The following is a 25,318-nucleotide window of genomic DNA, read 5'->3' on the forward strand; positions in this document are numbered from 1 at the left end:
AGCGCAAGAGTTGCAGGAAGCTAGAGATCGTCGGGAAGATGCAAAACGTACGCAAGAAGCACGTCAGCAAAAAGACTGACAGCAATCGCTCGCCGAAAGTCAAGCACGAGCAGAGCAGCTTTTCGAGATGATGGCACGCAACAATGGTTTTCTCGCAGTACCGCCTCACCCGAATACTCGCCCGCCCCGCGATCTGGCTCGTCGTCAGCTCTTGATCTATGCCGCTTCCGGAACGCCTCCCGCATACGGCGCGCCCGCTCGCGAGTCAGTCAGCAACTCGAATGCCTCGATATTTACTCGAGCGCAGAGCCGCTAGCTGCCGCGCACGCCTGCCATCCCCCTCATTAATCGACTTGTCGCAGAGGACGGATATGTGTTACACGACGCAACAGACCAACAAAACAATTGCCACCATCTGATTTCAAAAGATTGATGCCCACCTACATCGGTTGTTTCCCGTTGCTCATACTGTTGCTCTGATACGATAGTCTGGGGAGGGATCAGTGATGGCCGCATTCCGCAGAGTGCCAGGCCTCTGACTAATGTCACGCGTGTTACGTAGCGCTGGTGCTGTGGATCTCTGAAGTCTCATGAGCGCGATTGAGCAGGTCTCGACGGAGTCACGCGCAGGCATCCTCGCGATCTCCCTCCTGATATGACTAAGTCCTTTGCCTTCCACACAAGAAGTGAGCAGTCGAATCCACATCTACGCTTGGCCAGGCCTTTTTCGTCGTAATGCGTATGCTTGAGGGCAAACTCAACCGAATCTGGAGCTGAGCTGAGTTGCGCTGCCATGGAGAGACGCGGGGCACGCGGGGACGCGCCGGCTCTCGAGCTCGAGTCGACACTCGCCGACTCGTTGGATGCAAGCAAGCTTAGCGCGGTCCTTGCAAACATCCAGAGGCCCACTGCTCACACATCGCACTCGGACTGCAACGCTCTCGGGGCACTGCTATCATTCTAGGGCCCGACAAACGCTTGCCCCAACACTCGTGACAATGGGTTATCGCTCGTCTGCCAGGGAGGCCATCTCGGATGCCTACCATACCGTCAGACGTCGCAGACATGCAGACACGCCGAGACATCATGCGAAGGAGAAGATCGCCATCATTGGTGAGCTCAGATGGCCAAACGAGCTTCACACCGCTGACCCAACGATGCCCCACTGCCAGGTTCTGGCAATTGGTGTGTCGCATATGCCTTTTGCATAGTACAAAGATGACATCATGCTCGCAGGGGATCTGCCATCGCTATGCTCGTCGGTGAGCGAGCTGCCTGAGCCGCATGGAGCCCGTTGACGCGCCTCGAGCAGGTCAGAATGTCCTGACGCATCCCGACTCGTTCGATGACCATGTGCCCATGTATGTGCACGAAGAAGAGGTCAGAATGCTCCACCGCGCACGAGGATCCTCATTGAAGCACAAGAGCAGATAAATGGACGCAAACTCACAGAGATCATCAATGAGGAACACGAGAATGTCAAATATCTGCCGGGCATCAAGCTTCCCGATAACGTGCAGGCGATACCCGATCTGGCAGAAGCCGTCGACGGCGCTACTGCACTTATATTCGTCTTGCCACATCAGGTCGGCAGCCCAGACTAGTGTCTGATCGCGAAATGATGCCTGACTTGCAGTTTATTCCCTCTATCTGTCGTGACCTGCGCGGCAAGATACCCAAACACGGCGTCAAGGCCATCTCACTCATCAAAGTGGGCTTCCATACTTTGGTTGATCGGCACAACACTGACAGATCAGCAGGGCGTAGACGTCAAAGGAACAAATATCGCCATCTTTGCAGACGTCATCGAATCTCTGCTCAATGTCAGCTGCAGCGCGTTGTCGGGCGCCAATATTGCAGACGAAGGTCCGTCGGCCATGCTATACGCGCCGCCTTTGCTGAACCAGGCCACCAGTCGCAAAGGGCGCCTTTTCGGAGACGACAGTAGGCTACAGACGCAAAGTTGACGGCGTGATGTAGGCAGCGCAAGGGGACGTGAGACCACTTGCTGACGCTCGGCTTGTCATGCGCAGGTGGCAGAAGCTCTTCCAGAACGAAAACTTCCACGTGCAGATCATCGACGATGTAGCGGGCGTCTCACTCTGCGGCGCACTCAAGAACGTCGTCGCTGTTGCTGCAGGCTTTTCAGATGGACTGGGTTGGGGTAACAACTCGAAAGCGGCCATCATGCGGATCGGTCTGCTCGAAATGAAGAAATTCTCGATGGAGTTCTTTCAAGGCGTCAGACCGGAGACCTTCGTCCAGGAGTCTGCGGGCGTCGCTGATCTGATCACTACCTGTAAGTCAGTGCTGCATTGCATGTCGCTCGAGCTAAGTCCTGTATCAGGCTTCGGTGGACGGAACCGCAAGTGTGCAGAGGCATATGTCAAAACAGGAAAGGTAAGTCCCACCGCCTTACCGCACAGATATGAGCTGATGAAGGAAAGCAGCCGTTCGATGTGCTAGAGAAACAGCTTCTGAATGGGCAGAAGCTGCAAGGCGTCGAGACTGCGCGGGAGGTCCACAATTTCCTGCAAGCACGTGGCAGGGTGGACGAATACCCTCTTTTCAGGACAGTGTATGAGATTGCCTACAAGTCTCTCGAACCTTCAAAGATCACGGCGAAGTTGTAGCGGGGCGAACATGTCAAAGGATTGATGTACATCAGTGTGCTTCTTGCATCAACATTAGCATTGCAGCAACAACAAAAGGCCTCTGGGTGTGCGTTATAATGTGCCCGCTCTATACTGTCTGAAGAGCTCCATGCCGGTCTTCATGATGGCTGCAGTCTCCTCGTCGAGCTCTTCGTCTTCGTCGAGGGGCATGCCGAGAATAGCGTCGCCAGGCTTGCTTGTTGACGCTTTTGTAGCCTTGGCAGCCCGTGCTCGTGCGATGAGCTCAGGGGCATCTGCAAGGTTGCCTGGCGCCGGTGGCTCAGGCGGCACATGCGGGGTAGGATGTTCGAGGATCTTGAGCGTGGCGAGCAAGTCGCGCACGGCCTTTTCGTTTGGCAAGAGCTTCGGTGGCTCTGGCTCTCGCTGCGGAGCCGAACTCGGCTGCATCTCATCGAGCAGTCGTACCGGCTCATCTGGTGCTCTGACGATTCCCTGAGCGAGCGTGGTGATGGTGTCGCGCGTCTTGAGCGAATTGGCGCGCAAGGTGTAGAGCTCAAAGAATTGCGAGGCTTCTCTGCAGGTGGGCGAGCAGTACTTGCCTGTCTCTCGGACATCGTTGACCTTGTGCTTGCGTGATGAGATGCGGTAGACGGGCTTATCGTCCGGATCGAACGGCAGCGAGGGCGCGTGGTGGCAAGTCGGATATGCACATAGCTCGTTGGCGTGTCGCTCGAGTAGGATGTCCGCATAGTCTTGAGGGCTGATCAGATCCGCCTGTACATGACACGTCTTACTCAGCCAGACTCACTGAAGGGACAGACGAGCAAGACGGACAGACTGCTTCAGTCGACTTCGACTGGTAGGAGCGCTGCTCAGCTCGAGGATGAGGTCGAGCGAGCTCTGCAGGCGGGAGATGGCTCTGTGCTCACTCGTCCGTTGAATGTCATCGTAGTGCGCTCTGCTCGTGCTCGCTACAGGACTGCTCGAGGGCAGATTGACAGACAAGCTCGACGTGAATCCGCCTGCTGGATGGGTCTGCCTCGGCAAGGGCTGGACAGTCGCGATTGGCAAGCCATTAGTCGCTAGGATCTCGACCGGCTCATTCAGGCCATGACTAGATCTCGGCACTGCTGCAGAGACCATGACGAACCAGGAAAGGAGCGCAAGCGGGCAAAGTCAATCGCGCGCCGAACCTTGACTCGACTGGCAGCCGCATCCCTCGTTCTGCTCACAATGGAGCCTCTCTGGACCCCTCGGGATCCGCAATCGACTGCGATGGATCGCTTTCGACGGTCCGTCAACGATCGTCATTCACTCTCGCTTGAGACGTACGAACAGCTCCACGGATGGTCGCTAGGCATCTCCAATTTCTGGCAGGACGTGTTTGACTTTACAGGCCTCATCTGCTCCGTCCCTGCGACGAAAGTGTACGAAGAGGATGTAGCTATGCAAGATATACCCGCCTGGTTTGTCGGCATGAAGCTCAATTGGGCAGAGAACATGCTGCGACACTGCGTCACGCTTGGCGACCGCGTCGCCGTGCATGAGCTCACCGAGGCAGCTGAGCCGGCAGACCATCTAGGCAAGCTCAAGCTGAGTGAGTCCAATCTGTGCGCCAGTGGACGCAGCCTCATATATGCCAGAGTACGCTTCAAAGACGTATAGACAGCTTTATAGCGATGTCGCCCAGCTCGCTCTGGCGCTCAGAGCTCGCAACATCCAGGCCGGTGAGGCAGTATGCTACTGTGGTCCGAATTGCTACACCACACTCGTCGCTGTTCTCGCCACTGCTGCCATCGGCGCGGTATGGTCAAGCGTGGCCAGCGACTTTGGCGTAGACGCGGTCTACTCCAGGTTAGTACAAGTCAAACCCAAGGTGCTCTTCTCGGTCGATGCGGTGCGCTACAATGGCAAATCTCATTCACAAGCCGACAAGCTTGCACGAGTCATCGAGAGGCTCCGCGAAGACGATGCTTGTCCAGCGCATCTCATCATCCATGACTACTTACCGGATGGAGAGAAAATCAACTTTGGCGCGCACTTCCAATCAGACGTACAGCAATACCGCTATGCCGATTTTGTCGCAGGTCATGGTTCGGCCAAGACGATTGAATTCTATCAAGCCGATTTTGACCACCCATTATGGATCTTGTTCAGCTCAGGCACAACAGGGCTTCCCAAAGCCATCGTCCATAGGGCAGGGGGCATGCTCGTCCAGTCAGCTCGCGAGCTGCTCATACAGGGTGACATGAAGCCAGACGACGTCTTCTTCTACTACTCGACTCCCGCCTGGATGATGATCAATTACCTGTGGGGCGGTCTCCTGGCAGGTGCGACGTTAGTACTCTTCGATGGTTCACCTCTATATCATACACAGCTGCTCTGGCAAATGGCAGAGGAACTCAAGGTCACCATCTTTGGCACGTCCGCCAAATATCTCGACGTCGTCTCGAAAACCTATACGCCGAAAGATCACCACGACTTGGGCAGCATACGCCAGCTGCACTCGACCGGCTCACCGCTTTCTGCTGGCCTATTCGAATGGTCCTACACAGCGATCTCGAGCGATATGTGTCTGGCAAGCATATCTGGGGGCACGGATCTCTGCGGTCTTGCTGTCGGGCTCAACACTGCTCTGCCCGTCTATGCAGGCGAGATACAGTGTCGCAATCTGGGCATGGCGGTCGAGGTCTGGTCAGAGGGCGAACAGGCCGCCATCGGTCAGGAGGGCGAGCTCATCTTCACAAAGCCATTCCCTTCGATGCCGCTTCGCTTTCAAGGCGACCTAAATTTCGAGCGCTACAGAGCAGCTTACTTCAGTCAATACCCGAATGTCTGGGCGCACGGCGATTATGTCGTCCTCACGCCCAGTCGATCTGGCAACGGAGGTGGGCTGATCATGCTGGGCAGATCAGATGCCGTTCTCAACCCAGGCGGCGTGCGCTTCGGCTCGAGCGAGCTCTATGATGCCTTGCAGGGCATTGTCGAGATCGTCGACGCCCTCGCAATTGGCCAGAAGATTGACAACGGCATGGACGAGCGCGTGCTTCTCTTTGTCGAGCTACGCCAGGGCACACAACTTACCGATGCGCTACAGCGCACAGTCAAAACACAGATCAGGCAGAAGCGTTCACCGCGACATGTGCCTGCGCTACTTATCCAGGTCGAGCCTGACATGATACCTTACACGACCAACTCTAAGAAGTCAGAGATCCCGGTCAAAAAGATCATCAATGGCGCTCCTCTATCGTCCATCAATGCGAGCACGCTCCGCAATCCTGCATGCCTCGCATACTATAAGCAAGTTCGTGAGGATTTAGTAGGCTGCCACTAGGGCGCATGTTGTTGTTCATCTATGTACAACAATCCGGTCAAGCCGACTCAGTCTCTAATTGTTCCACATGGGCTGAGGCACCGGCTCTCAGCATTGCCTCCGATATCGGTCAGAGTACGTACATGGTTTGACCGCGGTGCGACGCGCGCTGCTAAATTGGGTGCCGCGCGATGCATTGGCTGATACACAGGTGCGGGAGGCCGCGTACTCGGCGAACCTAAACGCTCCATCAGCGAGGCGTGCTCGTCTTGTCGTACGGATCTGGGTGAGGGACCGTTCGGCGGAGATGTGTGCGGAGCAATTCGGTTCGTCAGGTCAGCACGAGCGTAAATCTGAAGCTGCGGCACATTCTTTTGCACTGAGGGCTTAGCGCGTGGATCCAATGGCGTCTGCCCTGTTTGCTGAACGTGGCTGCGCACGCTGGGAGGCAGTAAATGTTGGGGGAGCGATGACATCGCCGCCAGACCGGTCCTTCCGACGTTATTGTAGGTCATATTCAAATTACGGGGAATTGTTCGATACGCATGAGTCTTGCCTTGCGGCGGCCAACTCAGCAACATACCACTATGCGCAACGACAGCTCGCCCAGCGCTAGCATCAGTTGCATACAGCGCTGTGCACATCGTCGCTTTGGCGCCCTTGCTGAGCTTCATCGCCAGTGGCCTGTCAACCCCATCACCGCGGCAAAGAACGTTCCACATGAGCTTCTCGGTCATGTTAGAGGGTATGGCGTCGATCGTGATGGGGAAATATCGCTCCAGTAAGTCTGCCGGAAGCACCTTGCCATCATCTGGAATGATAGGCCTGAGCTCGTTGACGGCAGGCCATTTGAGAACAGAGCGACTCAGCGCGGTCAACTCGTTGTTAGACGTAGCCGATGCTGCGGATGTCTCTTTGACCTGAGCCTTTGCCGTTTGGGGAATGGGCTTGCTGGATAAGGGCGGCGGCGCCAATCTTGTTTGGATGGGCACGGGCGGCTCTTTGGGCATCATCGGTGCTGCCGGCGACGGTAGCATTGCAGCTGCTGAGGGCGCTACCGAGGGTGCGGACGTCGAAACGGGCGCAGATATTGGTACGGGAGGAAGAGCGCCCGAGATGGGTGCCGAAGCGTTTTGCCCAAGGAGACTCGGATCTGTCGCAGCCTTCGCCGGAATCACCGGCCAGACCGACGGAATTGTGGCTTGTACAGGTGCGACAGATGCAGAGGCAGCTTGCACAGGAGTGGTTGACGGAGGAGCGGCTTGCGCAGGAGCTGACGTACCCATAGACTTCTGAGCTGGCACGAAGCGGGCATCATTCGGCATCTGTCGGCCGGGTCGATAGTCACGAGGCGAAGGCGAGCGTCTCCGCGGTGGTAGCGGTCTTCTGGGCGAAGGTGAGCGTCTACGAGGCGAGGGCGAACGCCTGCGAGGCGATATTGACCTACGCCGAGGCGATCTCGGTCGTCGATAAGGCGAAGGCGATCTTCTGCGAGGCGAACGTGACCGTCGGCGAGGAGATGGGTAAGGCGACAATGATCTGCGAGGCGAGCGCGATCGCTCACGGTCGCCAAACGGCCTGCGGCCTAAGGGCGATCTGTCGCGAAGCGAGCGAGCCGTCCGGGAAGAGCTGGGCGATAGGGAGCGATCATACCTTCCGGACGTATTGCGATGAATGGCAGCGTCCCGGGGCGGCGCAACCAGCGCTGCTGATTGGAATCGCTCGGCCTGCCGAACGGCTGGCATCGGCTCTTGCGTAGACGGCTTTGGACCTGGAGCCACGGGTGTCTGGGCGTTATGAGCCCTCTGGCTAGCTTGAGTGGTCACTGAAGAGCTGTGAGGCGCCTGTGCAGGTCGTGCCTCTGCTTGCGCATTTTGAAGATCGGTCTCAATTTCCATGTCCATAGATTCGCCGCTATCAACACTACGCCTGTCTGCGTTAGGAACCGTCACCGGCATCGCGCCAGCACTCAGACTCTGAGCGTTATTGACAGGAAAAGTGGATTGTCCTGCCTGAGCAGAAGCAGGACTGGCGGTGCGCCGAGATGTAGTGCGCTTCCGCTTGCTGATACTCGAGGCGTCAACGAAGATGACATCCTCTTCCTCTTCTGCTTTGATGAACTTGGGAATTACTTTGAGCAAGATCGTCTTGCTCTTGATGCGAGCCGGGGCAGACTTGCCGGAGTCGGCATTCTGTTTTCCAAGCGATTTCGAAGACGGGGTAATAGTAGTCGTCTCCTGGTCATGAGCAGCAGGAGTGGTCTCTGGCGGAGTCGCTGTCCCCGCTCTTCCATCGCTGATTCTGGCCAGCAAGGGCAGAGGCGCAGGCGGAGGCGCTTCGGTAGCGCTTGCCGATGAGTTCAGCGGGATTTCAGAGGAGCTTGGCGTCGCTCGCCCGGGCGTGGCGTTACTGACCGGCGGAGACGCTGGATGCGAGGGCGCTGCTGGCAGATAAGAAGGGGCAGCAACCCGTTGCTTCAATTGAGCGCGCAACGCCAGATAGCGCTCTTCCGATTTGCTACGTTGCGCTGGTACGTCAGCTGGTCGTATGTATGACTGTGGCAGCGGCTTGTCGACAATCTTTGGCGCCTTGGGCAAATTTATCAAGCGCTTCCTGAGCTCAGAGCGAGCAGCTCGACATTGTGTCATGTTCGTATGGAATTCGGCAGTAGCCGGCTGCGTAGCTGCCAGCGTACGAAGCTGCTCATCGAGGAGATAGATCATATCGAGCAAGTCTGCGGGCTCACTAATTGTCTCCACCCTGTTGTGCCATTGCAGATCGCGCTCCTCGAGACGCTTGACGGATTCTCGCGGAAGACGATCCTCGAGCATGTTGAGTGATGTCATGGCGTTGTCAAGCTGCTGCACGAAAACGATGCGTGCAGTACCAGGCGCCGTCTCGCGGAGCGAGCCCACGAGCTCGAGTAGGCTCTGCTTGATGCGACTGATCTCGGCGGGTATGGCCTCGAGGGGTATTTTGAAGACCTGTCCATAGGCTTTGCGGATCTCTGTCGCGGCTTCGCATCCTTCGGTGGTGGACCTTGCGACCGGAGGCAGCGTACGTGCCTGTTTGGCTTGAACGCTTTCTTTGAGCAGCCGAGCTGCTTCTGCCTTTTTGGCCTGAGTCAGACTACTCGTCTTCTTAGGCGTTGGTCGAGTGCCGACCGCCTTTGGGAGTGATCCTGACGCCGTCTGAGTGGGGATAGCTGCCGTAGCATTAGGGGCTGGCAGGTCCGCCTGCGTCAGCGCACCGAGTGGAGCTTCTGACGTGTCCGAGACTGGTGCAACAGGTTGTTCGGGCTCATTGATCGTCTGCATAACGCTGTCATTGGACGTTGGCACGGCAGGCACTGGACCGGCGGGGAGTGCGTTTGGAGGCGGGGCGGGCATAGTCCTGCTGTCCCGCTTGCGCTTGTCTGCCTTGGCTCTCCGGCGCATCCACAAGGCCTCGGCAGCCTGGACATGCACCTCTTCTGCATCGGGATGATACTGCACGATGGCAAGCTGCGCTGAATTGAGGAGCCGCAAGTTGGTCAAGTCAAAGTCCAGCGAGAGCTCATGGGCCGTCTCGAGCGTGATGTTTGTGTCCGCATCGCTGTGCGCCGGCCTGGAGTCTGGCATTGCCCTTGCTATGCCCGCTCAGCGAGCGAGCCCGTGTGCCTCACTCGAAGAGGCCTGCCTAGAAGCTAACGAGGCGGGAAACATGCGCGTGGCTGCCCCCTCACGGTCGATCGCCGGATCAGCACTGTCCCGCTGATACCGCCGTATCATGTCATGCCCATAGTCTGCTCAACCCTTTCGCTACCGATCAAATTCCTCGACAGCAATGCTTGTGATGATCTTGATTGCATTCGCGTCCTTTGCGCTGGCAACAGCTCGCTCAGTGGATCGCAACGCCGCAGGAGTGTCTGCGCTGACGTTCGACGCCGGCGGTCCCTGTGCGAGGCCCCAGGACTCTGGCTTCCATTCACAGAGAGCGCCGAATCCATGCAGTCAACCTACAACTCGATGCGTTTGGTGACGGTATCGCGCACAATATGAGCGTATCCATCGATCACTTTCACAATGATTCGATCTACGCGCCACATGTCAGTGGCCGCTTCCCACCGAGGTACTGGTTTGATGCCTCTTTCTACAAGGCTGATGGACCGATCTCTATGATGGCGAGACCGCTGTCAGCTCACGGCTACCTTATCTGAGGTCTGGCAACCTGCATACCCTTGCAAAGGCTACCGCTGGTATCGGTATTGTGTAAGAAAATTGCTATCACGGCACGAGCCAGCCCCAAGAGGATCTGTCGACAGCTATGGCCGATGCTGAGTACTTTAGTAGAGACCTGAAGCTGTCAAATATATCGAACGACGTTAGCTCGGCCAAGTCGAGACATATCCTCTATAGAGGCTCTTATGCAGGTGCATTAGTCGCATTTGCGCGGATGCAATATTCAGACACAGCCTTTGGCGCAATCTCAAGCAGCGGATTCACGAAGTCAATCTATGATTATTGGCGCTACTACGAGCCAGTGCGCGCCCCAGCGCTTCAGCGCCGCAACAATGTGTTCAGGTTACTAAGTCGCTGATATCCATCATCGATCTTTTGCTGCAGCAAGGCTCGAAGAAGACCGTCAAAGCAATCAGAGTAACTGTTCAATCTTGCAGATCTATGGCATGCCAACGATTTGTCAAAGCATTCTCATGCGGTATTGGCGGCTGGCAAAGGGTCGTGTGGACGCCAGAGGATGACGATCCTTCATTTCACGAATACTGCAACAATATCACCAGCTCACATGGGCTCGTCAACGGCTCGACTGCGCTCATATAATGCCTCATGAGCAGATCAGGCTATATAAATTCGTCATTCTATGCAGATGAAAAGTTGGCGATGTTGACGGTCGCGGTGGCGAACTACGCCACTTGGGTCAATATGTCACTCGTACAGACCTGTGTCTGAGATGGTTCGACGCTTGACGGGTGCTACTCGACCCACAACACGACAAAGCATCAGCTGCACGATCCATCACGGTCCGAATCACGCTCTCGGCCGTACCATTATTGCACGCGATGGGGCTCCTTCCAGGTATGCGCTTGCTAGCGCTGCAATCTCGGCTGACTGGGGACCCAGACTGGCTCCGGCGTGCCATCGACACAGCTATCGCTCAGTTCGCGGCTCATTGACCATGGATATACGTCCATCGTATGTAGAGAAGCATTCCCTGTTGGCAAGTACAACAGAGTGCCTGCGAAGCCCCGAACAGATATCTACCTGCACGTTACGGCGGCTTCGACATCAGGTGTTCACGTCTAGCGAGCATCCACGGTGCATGGGATCCCTGGCGCGAGACTACGCAGGCAGCGATCGAGGTGCCAAACCGGTTCGATACTGCTTCTCAGCCGTACAAATTCATATCCGGCGCGATTCATCACTTTGACGGATACGGCGTGCCAGCGAAGGAGAGCAACATCCTTCCTGGTCCCGTCGCTCAGGTACAGAGCGAGATAGTCGCCTTTGTCCAGGGCTGGCTAAGTGAGGCATCCTGATGCAATTCACTTTGTCGGTTGCGTCGTCTTTGTCTTTGGCCTGAACCAGCGTTTGATGAGCTTTGATCGTCCGACCAGATTGGCAAGAGGCGGCGAGAGCCAGAAGCAGGCCGCCAGCCTCACTGGCATGAGCAGCTGTGTCGACAACGTTTAGCGGTGGCATAGTAAGTGGGAGCCTTGCCCACCTTGACGATGAGATAGGCACCCGCGAGGTCTGTTGCGCCTCTGGAGAGCTGTCGCTTGCTGTCCTCATCAATTATGCTGTCATCTGCATAGCCAAAGAGGCCGTAACGCTTGGCTACCCGCTCAGATTTGGCTTGGGCATCCTGTGTCCATCTCTGGATCATCGAGACATCGGCCTGATCGTTATCTTGTCGCTGCCTTTCGACGGTGGCGACCATCCTTTCGCCTAACCCGACACTCTGGAAGGCGTAGAAGAAGAGTCCGACGGGTAAGATGGCAGTCAGCTCGTGCAAGATGGCGAACGAGGCAAAGAGCGAGACTGGATCTGCATCGGGATGGCGTGCTCTCAGTCGTGCATAGTGTCTTCTCACGAACGAAGAATGTCCGTCGCTGCTCGAGACTGAGCTCTTCCTACGAGTCTGCTGCCTCAGATTGTTCAGAAAGATGCGCATCCAAGGCTCGCAGCTGACAAGACACGTCAAGTCACGCGCGTGGCAGGCCATGCATTCATCATCATCGTTGCTCTCCGGCTTGAAAGTCCTGAAGGACACGCACCAGCTGATCGACAGCTTCGAGCGTGATGGCATTGTAGAGCGATGCTCGTACGCCACCCACCGATCGATGGCCTTTGATCTGTTTGATGCCTGCCTGGCTGGCTGCAGATATCAATCTCGCTTCCACTTCGGGCCCTCCCTTGCACACAAAGACGACGTTCATCCTGCTCCTGATATTTTGTTGTACTCGTGGTATGTAGAAGCCCTTGCTGTCGTCAAGTACCTCGTAGACTCGCCGCGCTTTCTCCCTGTTCACTTTCTCTAATGTGGGTATGCCGCCCTGGTCGAGTAACGTCTTGAAGACGAGGCCGGCAACGTAGATGCTGAACATGGGAGGAGTGTTGTACAGGCTATCGTTGTCTGCCAGGTTCTTGTAGGCCATCATGGCAGGTATGATGGGTCCGCCCCGTCTTGCCGCTTCGTCTACGTCGACGAGGATATCCTTGCGCACAAAGCCGACAGTCAGACCAGAAGGGCCTATATTCTTCTGAGCGCCAGCGTAGACGATGGCAAAGTTGTAGGACTCGAAATCGACGGATCTGCTGAGGATGTTGGACGACATGTCAGATACGAGGGGTGTCTGCTTCAGTCTGTCAGGTAAGCTCGGCGGTGGTATCTCTACACCGTTGACAGTCTCGTTGGCGCAGTAGTAGATCCAGGCCGGCTTCTCAGAGTAGTTCCATTGAGACTGATCGGGCAGGGCGCCAAAAGTCTTGCCATCCTGTGACAATGTCCTGCCGTCGACGACGATATTGATGTTGGCGCCGCCGAGTCGACGCGCTTCACCGGCTGCTTTGGCAGACCAGCTACCGCTGACGATGTAGTCGACTGTCGGTACGTCGCTTGTCGGGTGGCTGTGCTTGTACCAGGCGAGCATGTTGAGGAAAGTCATCGAAAATTGAGTCAATCCGCCGCCCTGCATGTACAAGATCTCGTATCGCTCTGGCAGACCGAAGAGGGTTCTCAGGTCATGTTGGCTCTCTTTGACGAGATCGATAAAGGTCGAGGAACGATGGGATAGCTCTGTGATGCCAATGCCCGTGTTGGCGTAGTCTATCAAGCCTCGTGTGGCTTGTGCAAGGACCTGGGTGGGCAGTGAGCTCGGCCCTGCGCCCATGTTGATGGTATGACGGCGAGCGTCTGTGAGCATGCTCTCCATGGCTGCCTCTTCCATGACAAGGGTGCTTTTCGTCGGTCGCTTGCTCGGTCGCGTGATGACATTGCGCGACGGAAAGAACGAGGACAGCTTGGCGCTCGGACTGCTGCCACCCCCCCTCGCTGTCGAGCATAGACACTCATGGCATGACCAGCGACGAAGGGCAGGATCAGCCCACGCCTCTCAGCGAGCGTCGGGTCTTCCTCAAGCGCCGTGACTCGACGACGGGCGACGAGACTGAGGACATTGACGATCGTCCCCATGGAGCCGCACTCGCTCCCTTCCAGCTGTCTCACGACCCGAGCGTGCGCTGGTTCTACTCACCCGCCTCGCTCACCAGCTGGGGTCTCGCCGCTGCCTTTGCCGCCCTCGTCGCCTACAACTCTGAGAATCTCTCCTTTCCGGACAGGCTCAAACGTCACCTGGGTCTGCTGGCGGCAGCAGCGGCCTTTCTACTCTTCGTCGTCGTCAATTGCCGCGATGGTCCCTTTGCACGCCCCCACCCGGCTCTCTGGCGTCTCGTGCTAGGCTGCAATCTCATCTATGCTCTCGTGCTGTGCTACGCCTGTTTTCAGGACAAGGAGCACGCAAGAGACTTGCTGCGAACGTTTGATAGCTCGATAGGCGCGCCTCTGCCCGAGAAGTCATACGCAGAGAACTGTGCTTTCACGCCAAGTAACGTCTGGGCGAATATTGACATCTTCTGCCTCGCACACACGCTCGGTTGGTTCCTCAAGAGCATGATCCTGCGCGATTTCTGGCTCTGCACGATCCTGTCAGTCGTCTTTGAGTTCTGCGAGCTCAGCCTGGAACATCAGCTCGAGAACTTCAAGGAGTGTTGGTGGGACCATCTCATCCTCGATGTCCTCGTCTGCAACCTCGTTGGTACCTACATCGGCATGAAGACGTGCGCCTACCTCAAAGTCACCCCCTTCTCCTGGCGTGGCCTCAGTACGCGATCGAGGGGGATCAAGTCCCGACTGAAGGTCTTTACGCCGTATGACTGGACGAGCTTCGAGTGGGCCTCGACCAAGCGATTCCGAAACTACCTTTCCACCGTGCTGCTGCTCGCCTTCTTTCTCGTAGCCGAGGTGCTCACTCCACTCTGCTCCAAGTCATCGCTTTCACTGATGCGTTTGATACAGCTCAATGTCTTCTATCTGAAGTTTCTCATCAGATTGGCGCCAGAGCACCCCCTCGTTATCATCCGGCTCGGGCTCTTTGCACTGGCAGCCTTCCCGGCAGCTCGCGAGTTCTATGAATACACAACACACGGCAAGAAGGTCAAGAGGATGGGCTCTCACGCTTGGCTTCTGCTCGCCACCGTCATACTCGAAGGACTCTGCATCATCAAATGGTCCACGGGCGAGTTTCCGGAACCTGCGCCTTTGCATGTCAAGCTCTTCTGGACCTTTGTTGGAGTCTCGCTTGTCGTCTACCCTATTCGCAAATTCGGCTTCAGACGACCGTCATCTCCCAAAGCAATACGAGCGTCGCCTAAGAAACAACAGTGATCCAAGGCCGAGGCTGGGCACTGCGCCTGGCTACTTCGCGCTCGTATGCTGACGCTTCGACGAGCATACCCCGAAGGACGAGCTCATCCAAACGAGGCCAGGCAAGCCACGAGCTATAAGCGAGCTCGGGCTCAAGCCAGGACGAATGACTCAAGTTGAGTGTCTCTAGCGCTGGCGTCGATGCTGCCAGTTTCTTGAGCAATAAATGAGTGTCAATATGGTCAGATTTCCGGAGGGCTCCCATCGATAGTGCTCTCAGAGGCAGACGAGCGAGGACATTGATCAGACTAGCGTTGAGAGTGATGTATTCCATGCCCGCCAAGCCTACTCTTCGCAGAGAGGGTAATGCAAGCGAGCCCTGATCGTCGAAGAGCAAGTTCTTTAGGACGCTCAGATGGATCCGACTGAAGGAAACATCAAGCTCGACGAGCTCGCAGGTCCACTGTGTCCTTCGACTCGGGACTTCGCTCGGTAGGATGTGATGGAAGAGCGACAGGAAGCCGTCAGGCCTGAGGGGTGCCCACAGGACGGCTGCCTTCATGATCTCGTGCCTGACATGGGCAGGGAGATCGCCTAGATCGGCGCAGTCCAGGCAGTACGCAACCTGCCTAGCACAGTGCTCAACGAGCGTGCTCTCGCTCTGCTCAAGATTGCCCGAGACCAGTCGTCGCTCCTTGTACGACGGCGAGGCCCTCGTCAGGGCTATATCGGACAGCTGAGGAGGAGCAGACAGCGTTTCGACCACAGGCGCAGGCTTCTCGATCCAAGATGGCGGAGGAGCTGGCCCTGCAAAGTACGGCAAGCCTCTCGTTGCTTGCATGGCTTCCCTCGCCAATTGCGTGCGTGCCTCGTAGGCCGCATAGATTGCGCCGGGTGAGCATTGGCTTTGCCTTTGCGTGGCGAGCGGTGTACCCCGTTGATTCCTCACCTGCGCTCTTGTACGGTGAGCGAGAGTCTGTCATGTCCGAGCTCAGTGACGCACCCGCCGCGCATCTTCGGCTCTCTGGACCGACAAGCGCTCATTGACACTTAGCGTGTGGCGAGGCGTGCTGAGATCGGACGGTCGACCTGCAGAGAAGCCAGGAACATAGCGCGGGCTACCACCGGCTGGTGCTGATGTGTTGGGCATGGCATGCTGCTCTTCTAGCCGAGTCTGAGTGGGCTGCAAGACGACATGGACACGGCTGGCGACTCTGCTTCCTCCCAAGGAGCGCGCCGTAGCGTACCCTCCTGGCCAATCAGTCGATGCGCTTTGCAGCCGTCTCCCCTTTCAAGAACGCAGTTGCCACGCCCGCAAAGAAGGATGCATGGTATAGTGAGCTACCGGCCTCGGCTCAGGCGGGTGAAGTGGAGTCCATCGTCGCTTCACGGCATTATGTCATCGCTCGAGGCAGTTCGCCGAGAACGCTGATCGCGCTTGGCTATGAGGCCGAAGCAGCTCGCAAGTATGGTCATGCTGCACCCACGCTACATCTTTCTCATGACGCCGTAGCGTTAGCTTGCTCACTGTTCGACAACACGCTCGCGGTCAGTTCACCAAACGGATCAGTATCGCTCTTGCAATTGCCAGACCGAATCACGGAGCCCTTTGCTCCCACAAAGACTACATCATTGGAACAGCAGAGTACATCAGCGACTTGCTTGGCTTTTCATCCGCATTCGCGTGGTCTCCTACTAGCCGTACACGGCGACAGGATTGTCATCTACGATACCGATGCACTAAGGGCAAGCTTGAGCTGGGACGCGCAATCGAAAGGTGTCTGGTCGGCAGTATGGTCATCAGACGGTCGTACTGTAGCTATATTAGGCAAGGACGGCCAGCTCAAGATCTGGGATCCTCGAGCTTCTATTACTACCGAATTGCATAGTCTGAAAGGCCACGAGGATCTCGTCAAGCCTTGTCGTCTGATCGCCTTGTCTGGCAAACGCTTCCTCACGACTGGCTTCTCCAAACTCAGAGAAAGACAGATCTCAATCTATGATCTGAACCTCTCGATCGAGAAGCCAAGCTCAACGAAATCAGTCGATTCCGGCACGGGCGCTCTCTGCCCGTACGTAGACGCGAGTCGCAACATTGTCTACTTGCTCGGCAAAGGCGATATGACGTTGAGACAGATAGAAATACTGCCCAATTCTACGCTCAGCGAAGGCCTGTCTGCAAGTCTGCCCGCGGTTTTTGCCTCTGCTTGTCTGGTGCCGCCCTCTGCAAGCACGTTGGCCTTGATGAAGGCAGAGATCAGCAGACTGCTTCTGCTCTCGACAGATCACGTCATCATACCCATCAGCATGACCGTACCTAGACGGCTCTATGTTGACTTCCATGCCGATCTATACCCCGCGATAGCTAGCCAAGAGTCTGCCCAGGATGCATCAGACTGGCTATCAGGAAAGGATGCGCAGGTCGCGCAAGTCTCCTTGCATTCATCTTCACAATCTCCAGCGCCCACGTCAGCAAAAGCGCAAGACACGAAACATGCGTCTGCACCAACGTTCACATCAGTGTCAAGCCTGACGAAAGCCTCGGCTACTCCAGGCATGGCCCCCGCAGCCGTACTGGCAAGTGCGACACCTGCTGCTGGCGAGAGCATTGCAAGGTCTTCGCCGTCACCGGCGTCACGAAGTGCCGGTATTGCCAATGCAGCGACCGTCCGTGAGACTGCGCCCGCACAGCAAATGCCCAAGCCATTTACGAACCCCAAATCAGCTCAACGCTGGTCGAGGGCGTATTTATCTGGCAAGGCTCCTCTGCTGGCCGCATACGAAGGCCTTGCCGGCGTGCACTTGACTACAAGCCCAGAGGTGCCATTGCTGCAGGTGCGTCATCTGAACACGTCTGGCACGCGCACTGAGCAGCCATAACAGAGCAATCGTGACTTCTTCGCGTTCCCTCTGCCCGGCGTAGGCGGCAAGCTGGCGGTGCACGCTCTGAGCCGGACAGGTCGCCTTCCGACACACATCCCGGCGATCGTCGCTGGCTCGACTGTACAAGGCTTTTCGTTTGACCCTTTCGACGCTCATCGCGTTTTCGTTGCTTGTGAGGACGGCAAGGTCCACAGCTATCACATTCCAGACGAGCACAACGAGGCAGACATCACAATAGCCGAATTTGCTCTGGAAGACGGCATGGATAAGATCGTCGGCTTGCATCCCAACCCAGTCGCTTCTCACGTACTGCTGACAGTCTCCGAGGACCGTGGCGCCTACAATGCTCGAGTATGGGACCTTGCAACTCGCTCAGTTTCCATCAGTATCCCCTTGCGTGGGCCTGTCCATTCAACAGTCTGGAATTCAAGCGGGAGCAAGATAGCGCTGGCGTTCAAGGACAAGACGCTGCAGGTGCTCGACCCGCGTCAGCCAGACCACAAGGCAGTCGGGCCATCGCACGACAGTGTACGGAGCACGCGGATGGTCTTCCTCGATGACGATACACTCGCCACAGCTGGCTTTTCGCGCTCGGCGAGTCGCGAGATCTCTGTCCACCGCATACTTGATCATGAGATCAAGACTGTTGCGCGTCTGTCACTTGAAGTCTCGCCCGCACCCTTGTTCCTCCATTGCGATCGAGACAGCTCTATTCTGTTCGCATACGCAAAAGGCGAGCAAACATTGCTCGCATTCGACGTAGATCTGTCAAAGCCGAGCATCACCCGCTTATCACCTTTCCCAAGCAGCTCACCAACCCTGGGCATCGCTTTCTTACCAAAAGTTTCGGTCGATGTCAGAAGGGCTGAAATTGCCATTGCTTTGCGTCTGACAAGCAAGACTGTCGAGCGTGTCACTTTCACCGTTCCACGCGCACGGGTAAGCTGCCAGATCCACAGTCAGGATCTCTACTGATCGGCTCATAGCTCGAGTACTTCCAAGATGACATCTACATCCCTACAGTCGATACACACTCACCTGCATGCACGTCCGCACAATGGCTTGCCGGCGAAGCACCAGAGCTGCCGCGCTTCGACTTGAGGCCTGTCGACATGACAGACTTATCCAATGCGCCGCCTACGCAAGCACAAATTTCAACGAGGAACAAGATCGCGCAGGGTCCAACGCTAACCGACTCGCAGAAATCAGAACAGCAACTTGAGCGTATATTCAAGATGGCGAAAGATGACGAGGGAAGCGAGGATGAGGCACCGGCGAACAAGTTGAAGGATAACACGCCGGATGATGATGATTGGTGAAGTCGAAGCTGTGGATGCATGCAAGTTGACAATGTTGACATGTGACATGTGACTGGTGTGACCGGACGCGTCGCGAAGACTACCGCCAAGCACAAATAGCCGTACTTCAAGCTTCAAGAGCTGCTATGAGGTCGCAACTGCCCCAAAGTAGGCGGTAGCTCTGCACATCATGGAAGGAGAGGCTGTGCGAGTGCGTGGGCCAAGGACGAGCGAGAGCTTCCGTCCCGACGTGAGCTTAACGATCCCGTCGCTTGACGAGTTGCCTCGACTGCCGGCTTCGCCTTCGCTCGCTTCGATGATTGCAGCATCTGCGCTGGCCAGTCCTACGCTCTCTCAGCACTTCTCACCCGGCGGACTATCATCTTCATTGTCACGCAGCACGGACGAGACCACGCTTGAGACGAGCGCCGAATGCCCTGCATACGTCAAGGCGGCGACGACGACAGAAGTCATCGATGTACCAATCGTGCAGTGCCATGATCGCATGACATCGACAGCATCACCCATCTACGATGAGGCAGCGTTGCAGGTTGTCAGTGTGGACGAGGCGCCCCTAGCGTCCAGTATGCCCGAGCCGGTCTTTCGTACAGACAGGAGCTTGTCAGCGCCTGCAGCCGCGGGTGTATCATCGGAAGGTACGCAATACGTCGGTGATTAGTAAGTGAGCTGATGTCTGCCCGAGCAGGTCGCGTTAACAGCGTTAACAGTGAAGTCTTGCCGGTCGCAATGCCCATAAAGCATGCCCTCGTCAGTCCGATTCGACCATACTTTGTTGATCCGTTCACCACGCAGGTTCTGAGCATGAAGGACTGCGATGTCTCAGCAGTAGCGATCTCACCCATGGATACGCGCGGTCATACTCTGCTTGAAGCCTCACACGCAATGACGACCTCGGCAGTAGCCGTGAATGCACAATTCAGCGCGCAGACCGAAGATTCTTTACCGCGCAACCTTGACGATGCATCTACATCGCCGCCCGAACCACCGCCGAAAGACTTACAAGTCGAGGGCGATGCCCTCGAGCTGAATCATCTGGACATGTCTGAGGCTGAGCGCTTCAAAGTTGAGACGCTCGCGCAGGAAAAGCCTCGGCCACGGCATTCAACACCTGCACATATCCCTGCCTCGACGGAGAGTGGCGAAAATGCGCCTGCGTTTCCTCGCATCTCGCACGAGCAGTCCGATCAGCGTTCGTACGCTGCTTCCGTCGTCGATGACGATCCTGACTATAATCCTCTATACATCGTCATGTCAACATCTCAGTCTGCACATATCCGAGCAGCTTGGCAAGCTGCTAAACTTATTCTCGTTCCCTCAAGATCGTTCTTACCGCTCGGTCTAATCGCACGGATCGATCCAGCGTATGTCGGCGAGCCGGGTGCGCCTGAAGACTGGGAACGGTGGGTCGCAATGCATGCCTTCTGTCCACAAGCGATAGCGCCGGACCATTACATCAACGCTGTGCCGGATCAACAATCTGTCAAGGCGGTTCTCGAGACCCGGGATGGCTCTACGGTTATCAACTTGCAGCATGATGATCATCTGACGGGATGCAGTCCCCTTGCGCCGTCTTTCACTGCCAGTGTGCATAGCGACAATGACGGCCCGACAGGCCCTTCTGAAACTGCTGCAGAGCTAGATGGCAGTCCACCAGAGCCTAAGCTTCGCAAGTCGCGAAGCTACGCAAAACTGATTGCAGACTCGTTACGGCCGCCCGTTTCGCGCATTTTGCCCCGCTCAAGTTCCCTGCAGATTGGCGACATCAGCTTGCCACACGAGACCCAGGCCGTGCCGAGCCGACAGATTCATGTTATCGCCGAGGGCATGGTGTACAGACGATCACGGCTCAATTCGACAGCGTCGCTCATGGGCTCGTTGCTATCTGTCGCCGAGGAGGAGAATGTAGAGACTCAAAGGAAGGACAAATCGAAGCTCCGAGCGCCGAAATGGCTAAAGAAGGTATCTGCTCGCAAGGACGACAAGAGACTCTCGACAGGCTCGTTGCTGTCAACTGCCGTCCAGCAAAGATCTGGTCTAGAGCGAGTCCGCGTCTGCTGCGTCACTGGACCAGTCGTCGAGTGGTGGGGCACTCCAGATGAGATGCAGGCCGATTCAGAACCTCATTGGGGTCAAGCGATCTCAGAAGACGCGCCACGATCGTCGACGGAGCCAACCTCGTATGGCCAAAGTCGCAGAGCAAGCAGCATTCTATCCGCAACCTCTGGCTTTCCCTTCGCCTCAGACAATCTAGCGCTTCAATGCGTGCCCGTCACGCGCGACGTGCTCATCGATCTGCAATTCCTCTTGCTACCGCCAGCTCAGATTGGCTCGCTCGAGTCGCATTTTCATGAAGCAATTGCATCAATTGATCGGCTCGTCTATTCGGTAATCGTTGATCGAAGCCCCAGTTATCGCTCGACGGCTCAACCGCCATCAGCCCTGTTGATCCGAGAGCAAGTTATTGGTAAAGCCTGGTCCACTTTATGCTTTGCTTTGCAGCAAGATCTCAGCGGTATCGGTCCAGCTGTTCTGGCCGTCGAGGGCCCTCGCCTACTGCAGATCGTCGAGAAGTGAGCGGCAATCGACTCTTCCAGATTGAAGCTGACGCGGGACCTAGCGTGACGTTCGCTTTCCTCAATTCCAAAGCATATACGTCTTCAGTGCTGATACAGCATCGCAACGATAACAGCTCGGCGTATCGCATTATGTCGGCGTACCGTGACCAAGGGCTGCAGCCGACCGACTTTGGCGCAACGGCCGCGGCAAACGCAGTCGATTTAGATAAGCCAGTGTTTACACTGCGAGGTTTGCAGCGCAAGGAATCAACCTTCGACCCAATGAGCACTGCTGCGTTCAGCTCAGAGGCTCTGTCGATGTTCAAGTCACTTATCGCTGCTTCACGAGGTAACCGGCTGGGCGCGATTTTGGCTGCACGTACGCCTCTGGACTGCATCAGTATCATCTCAAGGGTGGTCTCGGAAACTTTCGCTGCGTATCAGACAACACACGATGGCGATATGCCTGAGACCGATCAGGTCATCGCAATGCTTTGCGTCGTCATCTGTCGCGCTGGGCTCCGGGAGCTCGTGTCTCTGGTCTTCTACGCGCGCACCTATGGAATCACTTCCGATCTAGATCCTCAGCTCGAGTCAGTACTACTCACGCTGACATGTAGCTCGTCTGACGTACCCCGTTCTCAGATGGGCCCTGGCTACTTTCAGGACCGCGCTGTCTTACGTGCGACTAGATCCCTTTGCCTCGCAAGCTGCGAGGGAACCTGCTCAGCACAGAATTACGCCCGCCGATCAGCTGTCTCAAAGAGACCTTAGCCGGTCACAAGTGGCGCATCGAAGCTCGGCTACAATTGCAGATAGCATTCGTCTTTCACTCGACGATGACGATGCTTCACTCTCACGCCCTTCGGGCTCATTCAGTCGTCATTCGTCGCACGACTCAAGTCCCTTCTCGGAGATGCCTCCTCCGGACAGATTGCCACTACGGGCTCGATCGTCCTATGGCGTAGACGGCGCGGCTCGCGAACGCTTGTCTGACCTCACAATGGCGATCAGGCCAAGATTGCAGCTCGACACGCGAGCGAATAAATTGCAAAAGCGCGATCGTCCGCACCCGATGAGTGCATCGAGTCAGGAGCTACTGGGGCAGCAAGCTCGCAGCGTGGCACTGAATCGATGGATGACAACGAACACGCTTGATTCGTCAGCTTCTCCCCCGAAACATGTTGCTCGTGCTAGCTTTGACTCGTGGCGCAACATGATGTCGCAAGGCACGTCCTCGGACAATAGCCACTCGTTCAGGTCTACCTCGCCATTCCCGCGTCGATCGGACCTTGGCGAGGGCAGTCAAGAGTCAAATCAACAGCCTTCCACTTGGTGGGATTGGGGTCGCGCGAGACTCAACAGTGTCACGTCGCTCAATCTCGTATCAAATTCGCCGGATACTGGTGAGCTAATCTCGGGCAGATCACGCACAAATTCCGAGGCGGCCAGTCTGTTGACCTCCTTGCCGGCTTTGGCCGAGCCTCAGCCTTCCAATCTGCACGTATATGCAGATGCCCGCACACAGCGGCCACGGCCACGCTCCCTGATCTCACTCAAGTCGGCCTCATCTTTCGAAACCGACCAATCGAATAACACGGATAAGCTGTGCGTGCCCAGCAATTCCTCCGGTCGGCCTTTGCATGCGCGAAGAGCAACACGTACAGACAGCATACGTCGTGAAGTGCTTGCGCCTCGCTTGGATCTATCGAGCGCGGTCTCTCAGATCCCAAAAAGTAGTCCGACTACCAATGGCGATAGTCGATTGCGAATGTATCGAAGTCAGTCACTATGGGCGCCACCCTCTCCAATTTGCGAGGTGACCTCGCCTGTCGTGTCTGTTTCGACTCAGTCTGCCAATTCTGCGCATCATCCGCCTGACATATCAGCACTATCGCTCGGTAAAAGTTGATGTTGTTGTTCATAGTACTGCATTTTGCTGAACTGCATACAACAAGCACGCAATGCGATCTAGTTCTCGGGCGAGATCTCCTCGCCTGCATCGTCCTCTGTGAGCTGCAGGCCGTCCATATCGTCCAGAAGCTCGTCCATGTCGATGCGAGGAAAGTCGTCATCCGCTTCCGTATCTGCCACACTCTCGACGTCCATTGTATCGACCGCAGCCTGTGGCTTAGGCTTCTTGTATAGATTGACACCTTGGCGCATCTCCTCGTCTTCTTCGATATCGCGCAGAAAGGCTTCGTAATCTGCTTCAGCCCGTGCCTGCTCTGCATGACCGGGCATACGCCCTGCTTTGACAGCGCGCTCTCGTCCGAGTCCGATGCCATCCTCGCCGGCCTCCTTGGCCATCGATCGTAACCGCCACTTGCGGCCTTTGCTCTTCTTTGCGCGGTTGGGATAGGTCTTTCTGACGAGGATGACTTCAGGTATGCGGTCAGTCTTGAGGCTATCCCAGGCAGTGTTATTGAAGTTGGCCGAGTGGAGCTGGTAACCCATGACTGTATCGCCCGCCTTGAGCACTGCGCCCAGATGCGTTCTCGTGTGATAGATGGTGTCAGACTCCATTGTGCCTGATATCGGGGTCACCTGTGCGTCTGCGAGCATGAATCTGCCTTTGCCGGCCACTTTTGGCGGATGTTGCGTTGGCTCGATATCGAGTACGACGAATTCGACAGCGCCCGATAAGGGCGCTAGAGGTGGGAAGGGTGCCCTGAAGTAGACAGGCGCGGTGATATCGGCTGTATGGAGTGTGACGGGATCGATGAGATGGATCGAATTGCCAACGCGCGTACAGACGACGATCTGGCCAATGTTGGACAGCGATCGGGCTACTTTGAGGGGCAGACAGACGAGATCGTCCTTACATATCGGCAAGATCTCGACCGAAAAGGTCGTCTTGTAATTTGAAGTTGAATTCTGCGTGTCTTGCGAGATGAGCTGCTCGGACTGCTTCATCCTGTCTGTGTGTCAGTCCTGAACCTCGAATAGACTAGAGGATGGGCTCACTTGACCGGCGCGACAGCTTGCAGGAACTCGACCATCTTGGCGGCAGCCTGTTTGCTAGCATAGAAGAAATCGAGGCCATCTCTGACTTCTTTGACCGACACGGTATCCTTGTCGGCGCCGTGTTTAAGGATGAGCTGCTCGAGAAAAAGAAACGTCTTCTTGTGGTCGACTTTTTGTCTTGCCTGTACGACTGCCTTCCAGTGTTGCTTGGCTGCGAGCTGGGTACAGTCTGGACATTGGCCGTACTGGACGATGTACTCGACTTCAAAGATCTGTTGCAGCACGGTCGAGGCGAGGACTTCCTTCTGAACGGTGAGCTTGACGCGCAGTCGCTTCGAGTGAGACTCGGTCCATATGAAGCCAGCGTCGATGAGCCTGACGGTCTTGAGTCCTCTGAGTTTTCTCAGGCAGATGGCAAGGAGCTCTCTTGATTCGAGCTCGGCGATGACCCAAGTCTGTGGCGGGGAGAGATAGCGTTCACAGTTACGGCAGTAGTTGATGTTGGCCTGCTTGGGGATGGCGTCTGTGATGTCGACGGTGTTGCGGAGGCAGTTCACGCAGAGACCAGAATTATTGGGCTCAATCGCCGTGCCACAGTCGGCGCCTGTAGAGCGTGATCAGCACGGTTAGCCATAGCCTCGAGTGTGACTGTGCGCACATAGCACATATGCTGCCTGCGTCGGCGGGGCGATGTACGCAGTCTCGAGCTCCATCGACGGCAAGCAATTTGGCAAATCTGCTGAT

General features: G+C 56.3%; 11 protein-coding genes across 11 annotated transcripts; 6 read left to right on the top strand and 5 right to left on the bottom strand.

Annotated features, from left to right (window-relative positions):
• Window positions 1-863: 863 nt before the first annotated feature.
• On the top strand, window positions 864-2,633 carry L969DRAFT_53846 (uncharacterized protein; the record flags this gene model as incomplete). Its single annotated transcript, XM_014710125.1, has 10 exons — window positions 864-1,113; window positions 1,173-1,189; window positions 1,291-1,380; window positions 1,431-1,586; window positions 1,637-1,711; window positions 1,761-1,866; window positions 1,916-1,976; window positions 2,034-2,299; window positions 2,348-2,400; window positions 2,451-2,633. 10 exons carry the CDS (start codon window positions 864-866, stop codon window positions 2,631-2,633), a joined length of 1,257 nt encoding a protein of 418 aa, XP_014565611.1.
• A 93-nt stretch (window positions 2,634-2,726) lies between these two features.
• On the bottom strand, window positions 2,727-3,758 carry L969DRAFT_53642 (uncharacterized protein; the record flags this gene model as incomplete). The annotated part of the gene is made up of 2 exons (XM_014710126.1): window positions 2,727-3,389; window positions 3,450-3,758. 2 exons carry the CDS (start codon window positions 3,756-3,758, stop codon window positions 2,727-2,729), a joined length of 972 nt encoding a protein of 323 aa, XP_014565612.1.
• A 90-nt stretch (window positions 3,759-3,848) lies between these two features.
• L969DRAFT_78746 (uncharacterized protein) lies at window positions 3,849-5,949 on the top strand (the record flags this gene model as incomplete). Its single annotated transcript, XM_014710127.1, has 2 exons — window positions 3,849-4,212; window positions 4,259-5,949. The coding sequence occupies 2 exons, from the start codon at window positions 3,849-3,851 to the stop codon at window positions 5,947-5,949; spliced, it is 2,055 nt and encodes a 684-aa protein (XP_014565613.1).
• A 54-nt stretch (window positions 5,950-6,003) lies between these two features.
• Window positions 6,004-9,548, bottom strand: L969DRAFT_53879 (uncharacterized protein; the record flags this gene model as incomplete). The annotated part of the gene is made up of 2 exons (XM_014710128.1): window positions 6,004-6,021; window positions 6,072-9,548. 2 exons carry the CDS (start codon window positions 9,546-9,548, stop codon window positions 6,004-6,006), a joined length of 3,495 nt encoding a protein of 1,164 aa, XP_014565614.1.
• A 1,439-nt stretch (window positions 9,549-10,987) lies between these two features.
• On the top strand, window positions 10,988-11,464 carry L969DRAFT_96617 (uncharacterized protein; the record flags this gene model as incomplete). The annotated part of the gene is made up of 3 exons (XM_014710129.1): window positions 10,988-11,003; window positions 11,049-11,085; window positions 11,182-11,464. The coding sequence occupies 3 exons, from the start codon at window positions 10,988-10,990 to the stop codon at window positions 11,462-11,464; spliced, it is 336 nt and encodes a 111-aa protein (XP_014565615.1).
• A 6-nt stretch (window positions 11,465-11,470) lies between these two features.
• Window positions 11,471-13,360, bottom strand: L969DRAFT_19588 (uncharacterized protein; the record flags this gene model as incomplete). The annotated part of the gene is made up of 3 exons (XM_014710057.1): window positions 11,471-11,599; window positions 11,650-12,069; window positions 12,203-13,360. 3 exons carry the CDS (start codon window positions 13,358-13,360, stop codon window positions 11,471-11,473), a joined length of 1,707 nt encoding a protein of 568 aa, XP_014565543.1.
• A 58-nt stretch (window positions 13,361-13,418) lies between these two features.
• L969DRAFT_210413 (uncharacterized protein) lies at window positions 13,419-15,193 on the top strand. Its single transcript, XM_014710130.1, has 2 exons — window positions 13,419-14,448; window positions 14,503-15,193. The coding sequence occupies exons 1-2, from the start codon at window positions 13,504-13,506 to the stop codon at window positions 14,869-14,871; spliced, it is 1,314 nt and encodes a 437-aa protein (XP_014565616.1). The 5' UTR covers window positions 13,419-13,503; the 3' UTR covers window positions 14,872-15,193.
• On the bottom strand, window positions 14,902-16,000 carry L969DRAFT_53625 (uncharacterized protein; the record flags this gene model as incomplete). The annotated part of the gene is made up of 3 exons (XM_014710131.1): window positions 14,902-14,984; window positions 15,022-15,799; window positions 15,854-16,000. 3 exons carry the CDS (start codon window positions 15,998-16,000, stop codon window positions 14,902-14,904), a joined length of 1,008 nt encoding a protein of 335 aa, XP_014565617.1.
• Window positions 16,001-16,116: 116 nt separating this feature from the next.
• Window positions 16,117-19,052, top strand: L969DRAFT_53496 (uncharacterized protein; the record flags this gene model as incomplete). Its single annotated transcript, XM_014710132.1, has 3 exons — window positions 16,117-17,685; window positions 17,734-18,672; window positions 18,720-19,052. 3 exons carry the CDS (start codon window positions 16,117-16,119, stop codon window positions 19,050-19,052), a joined length of 2,841 nt encoding a protein of 946 aa, XP_014565618.1.
• Window positions 19,053-19,221: 169 nt separating this feature from the next.
• On the top strand, window positions 19,222-23,519 carry L969DRAFT_53842 (uncharacterized protein; the record flags this gene model as incomplete). Its single annotated transcript, XM_014710133.1, has 4 exons — window positions 19,222-19,687; window positions 19,735-21,622; window positions 21,670-22,200; window positions 22,253-23,519. The coding sequence occupies 4 exons, from the start codon at window positions 19,222-19,224 to the stop codon at window positions 23,517-23,519; spliced, it is 4,152 nt and encodes a 1,383-aa protein (XP_014565619.1).
• On the bottom strand, window positions 23,518-25,315 carry L969DRAFT_99961 (uncharacterized protein). Its single transcript, XM_014710134.1, has 3 exons — window positions 25,233-25,315; window positions 24,575-25,178; window positions 23,518-24,524 (listed from the first exon to the last, which is right to left on the bottom strand). Exons 1-3 carry the CDS (start codon window positions 25,285-25,287, stop codon window positions 23,579-23,581), a joined length of 1,605 nt encoding a protein of 534 aa, XP_014565620.1. The 5' UTR covers window positions 25,288-25,315; the 3' UTR covers window positions 23,518-23,578.
• Between the last annotated feature and the right edge of the window lie 3 nt (window positions 25,316-25,318).

This window comes from Mixia osmundae (genome assembly GCF_000708205.1).
Source record: "Mixia osmundae IAM 14324 unplaced genomic scaffold scaffold_11, whole genome shotgun sequence".
NCBI lineage: Eukaryota > Fungi > Basidiomycota > Mixiomycetes > Mixiales > Mixiaceae > Mixia > Mixia osmundae.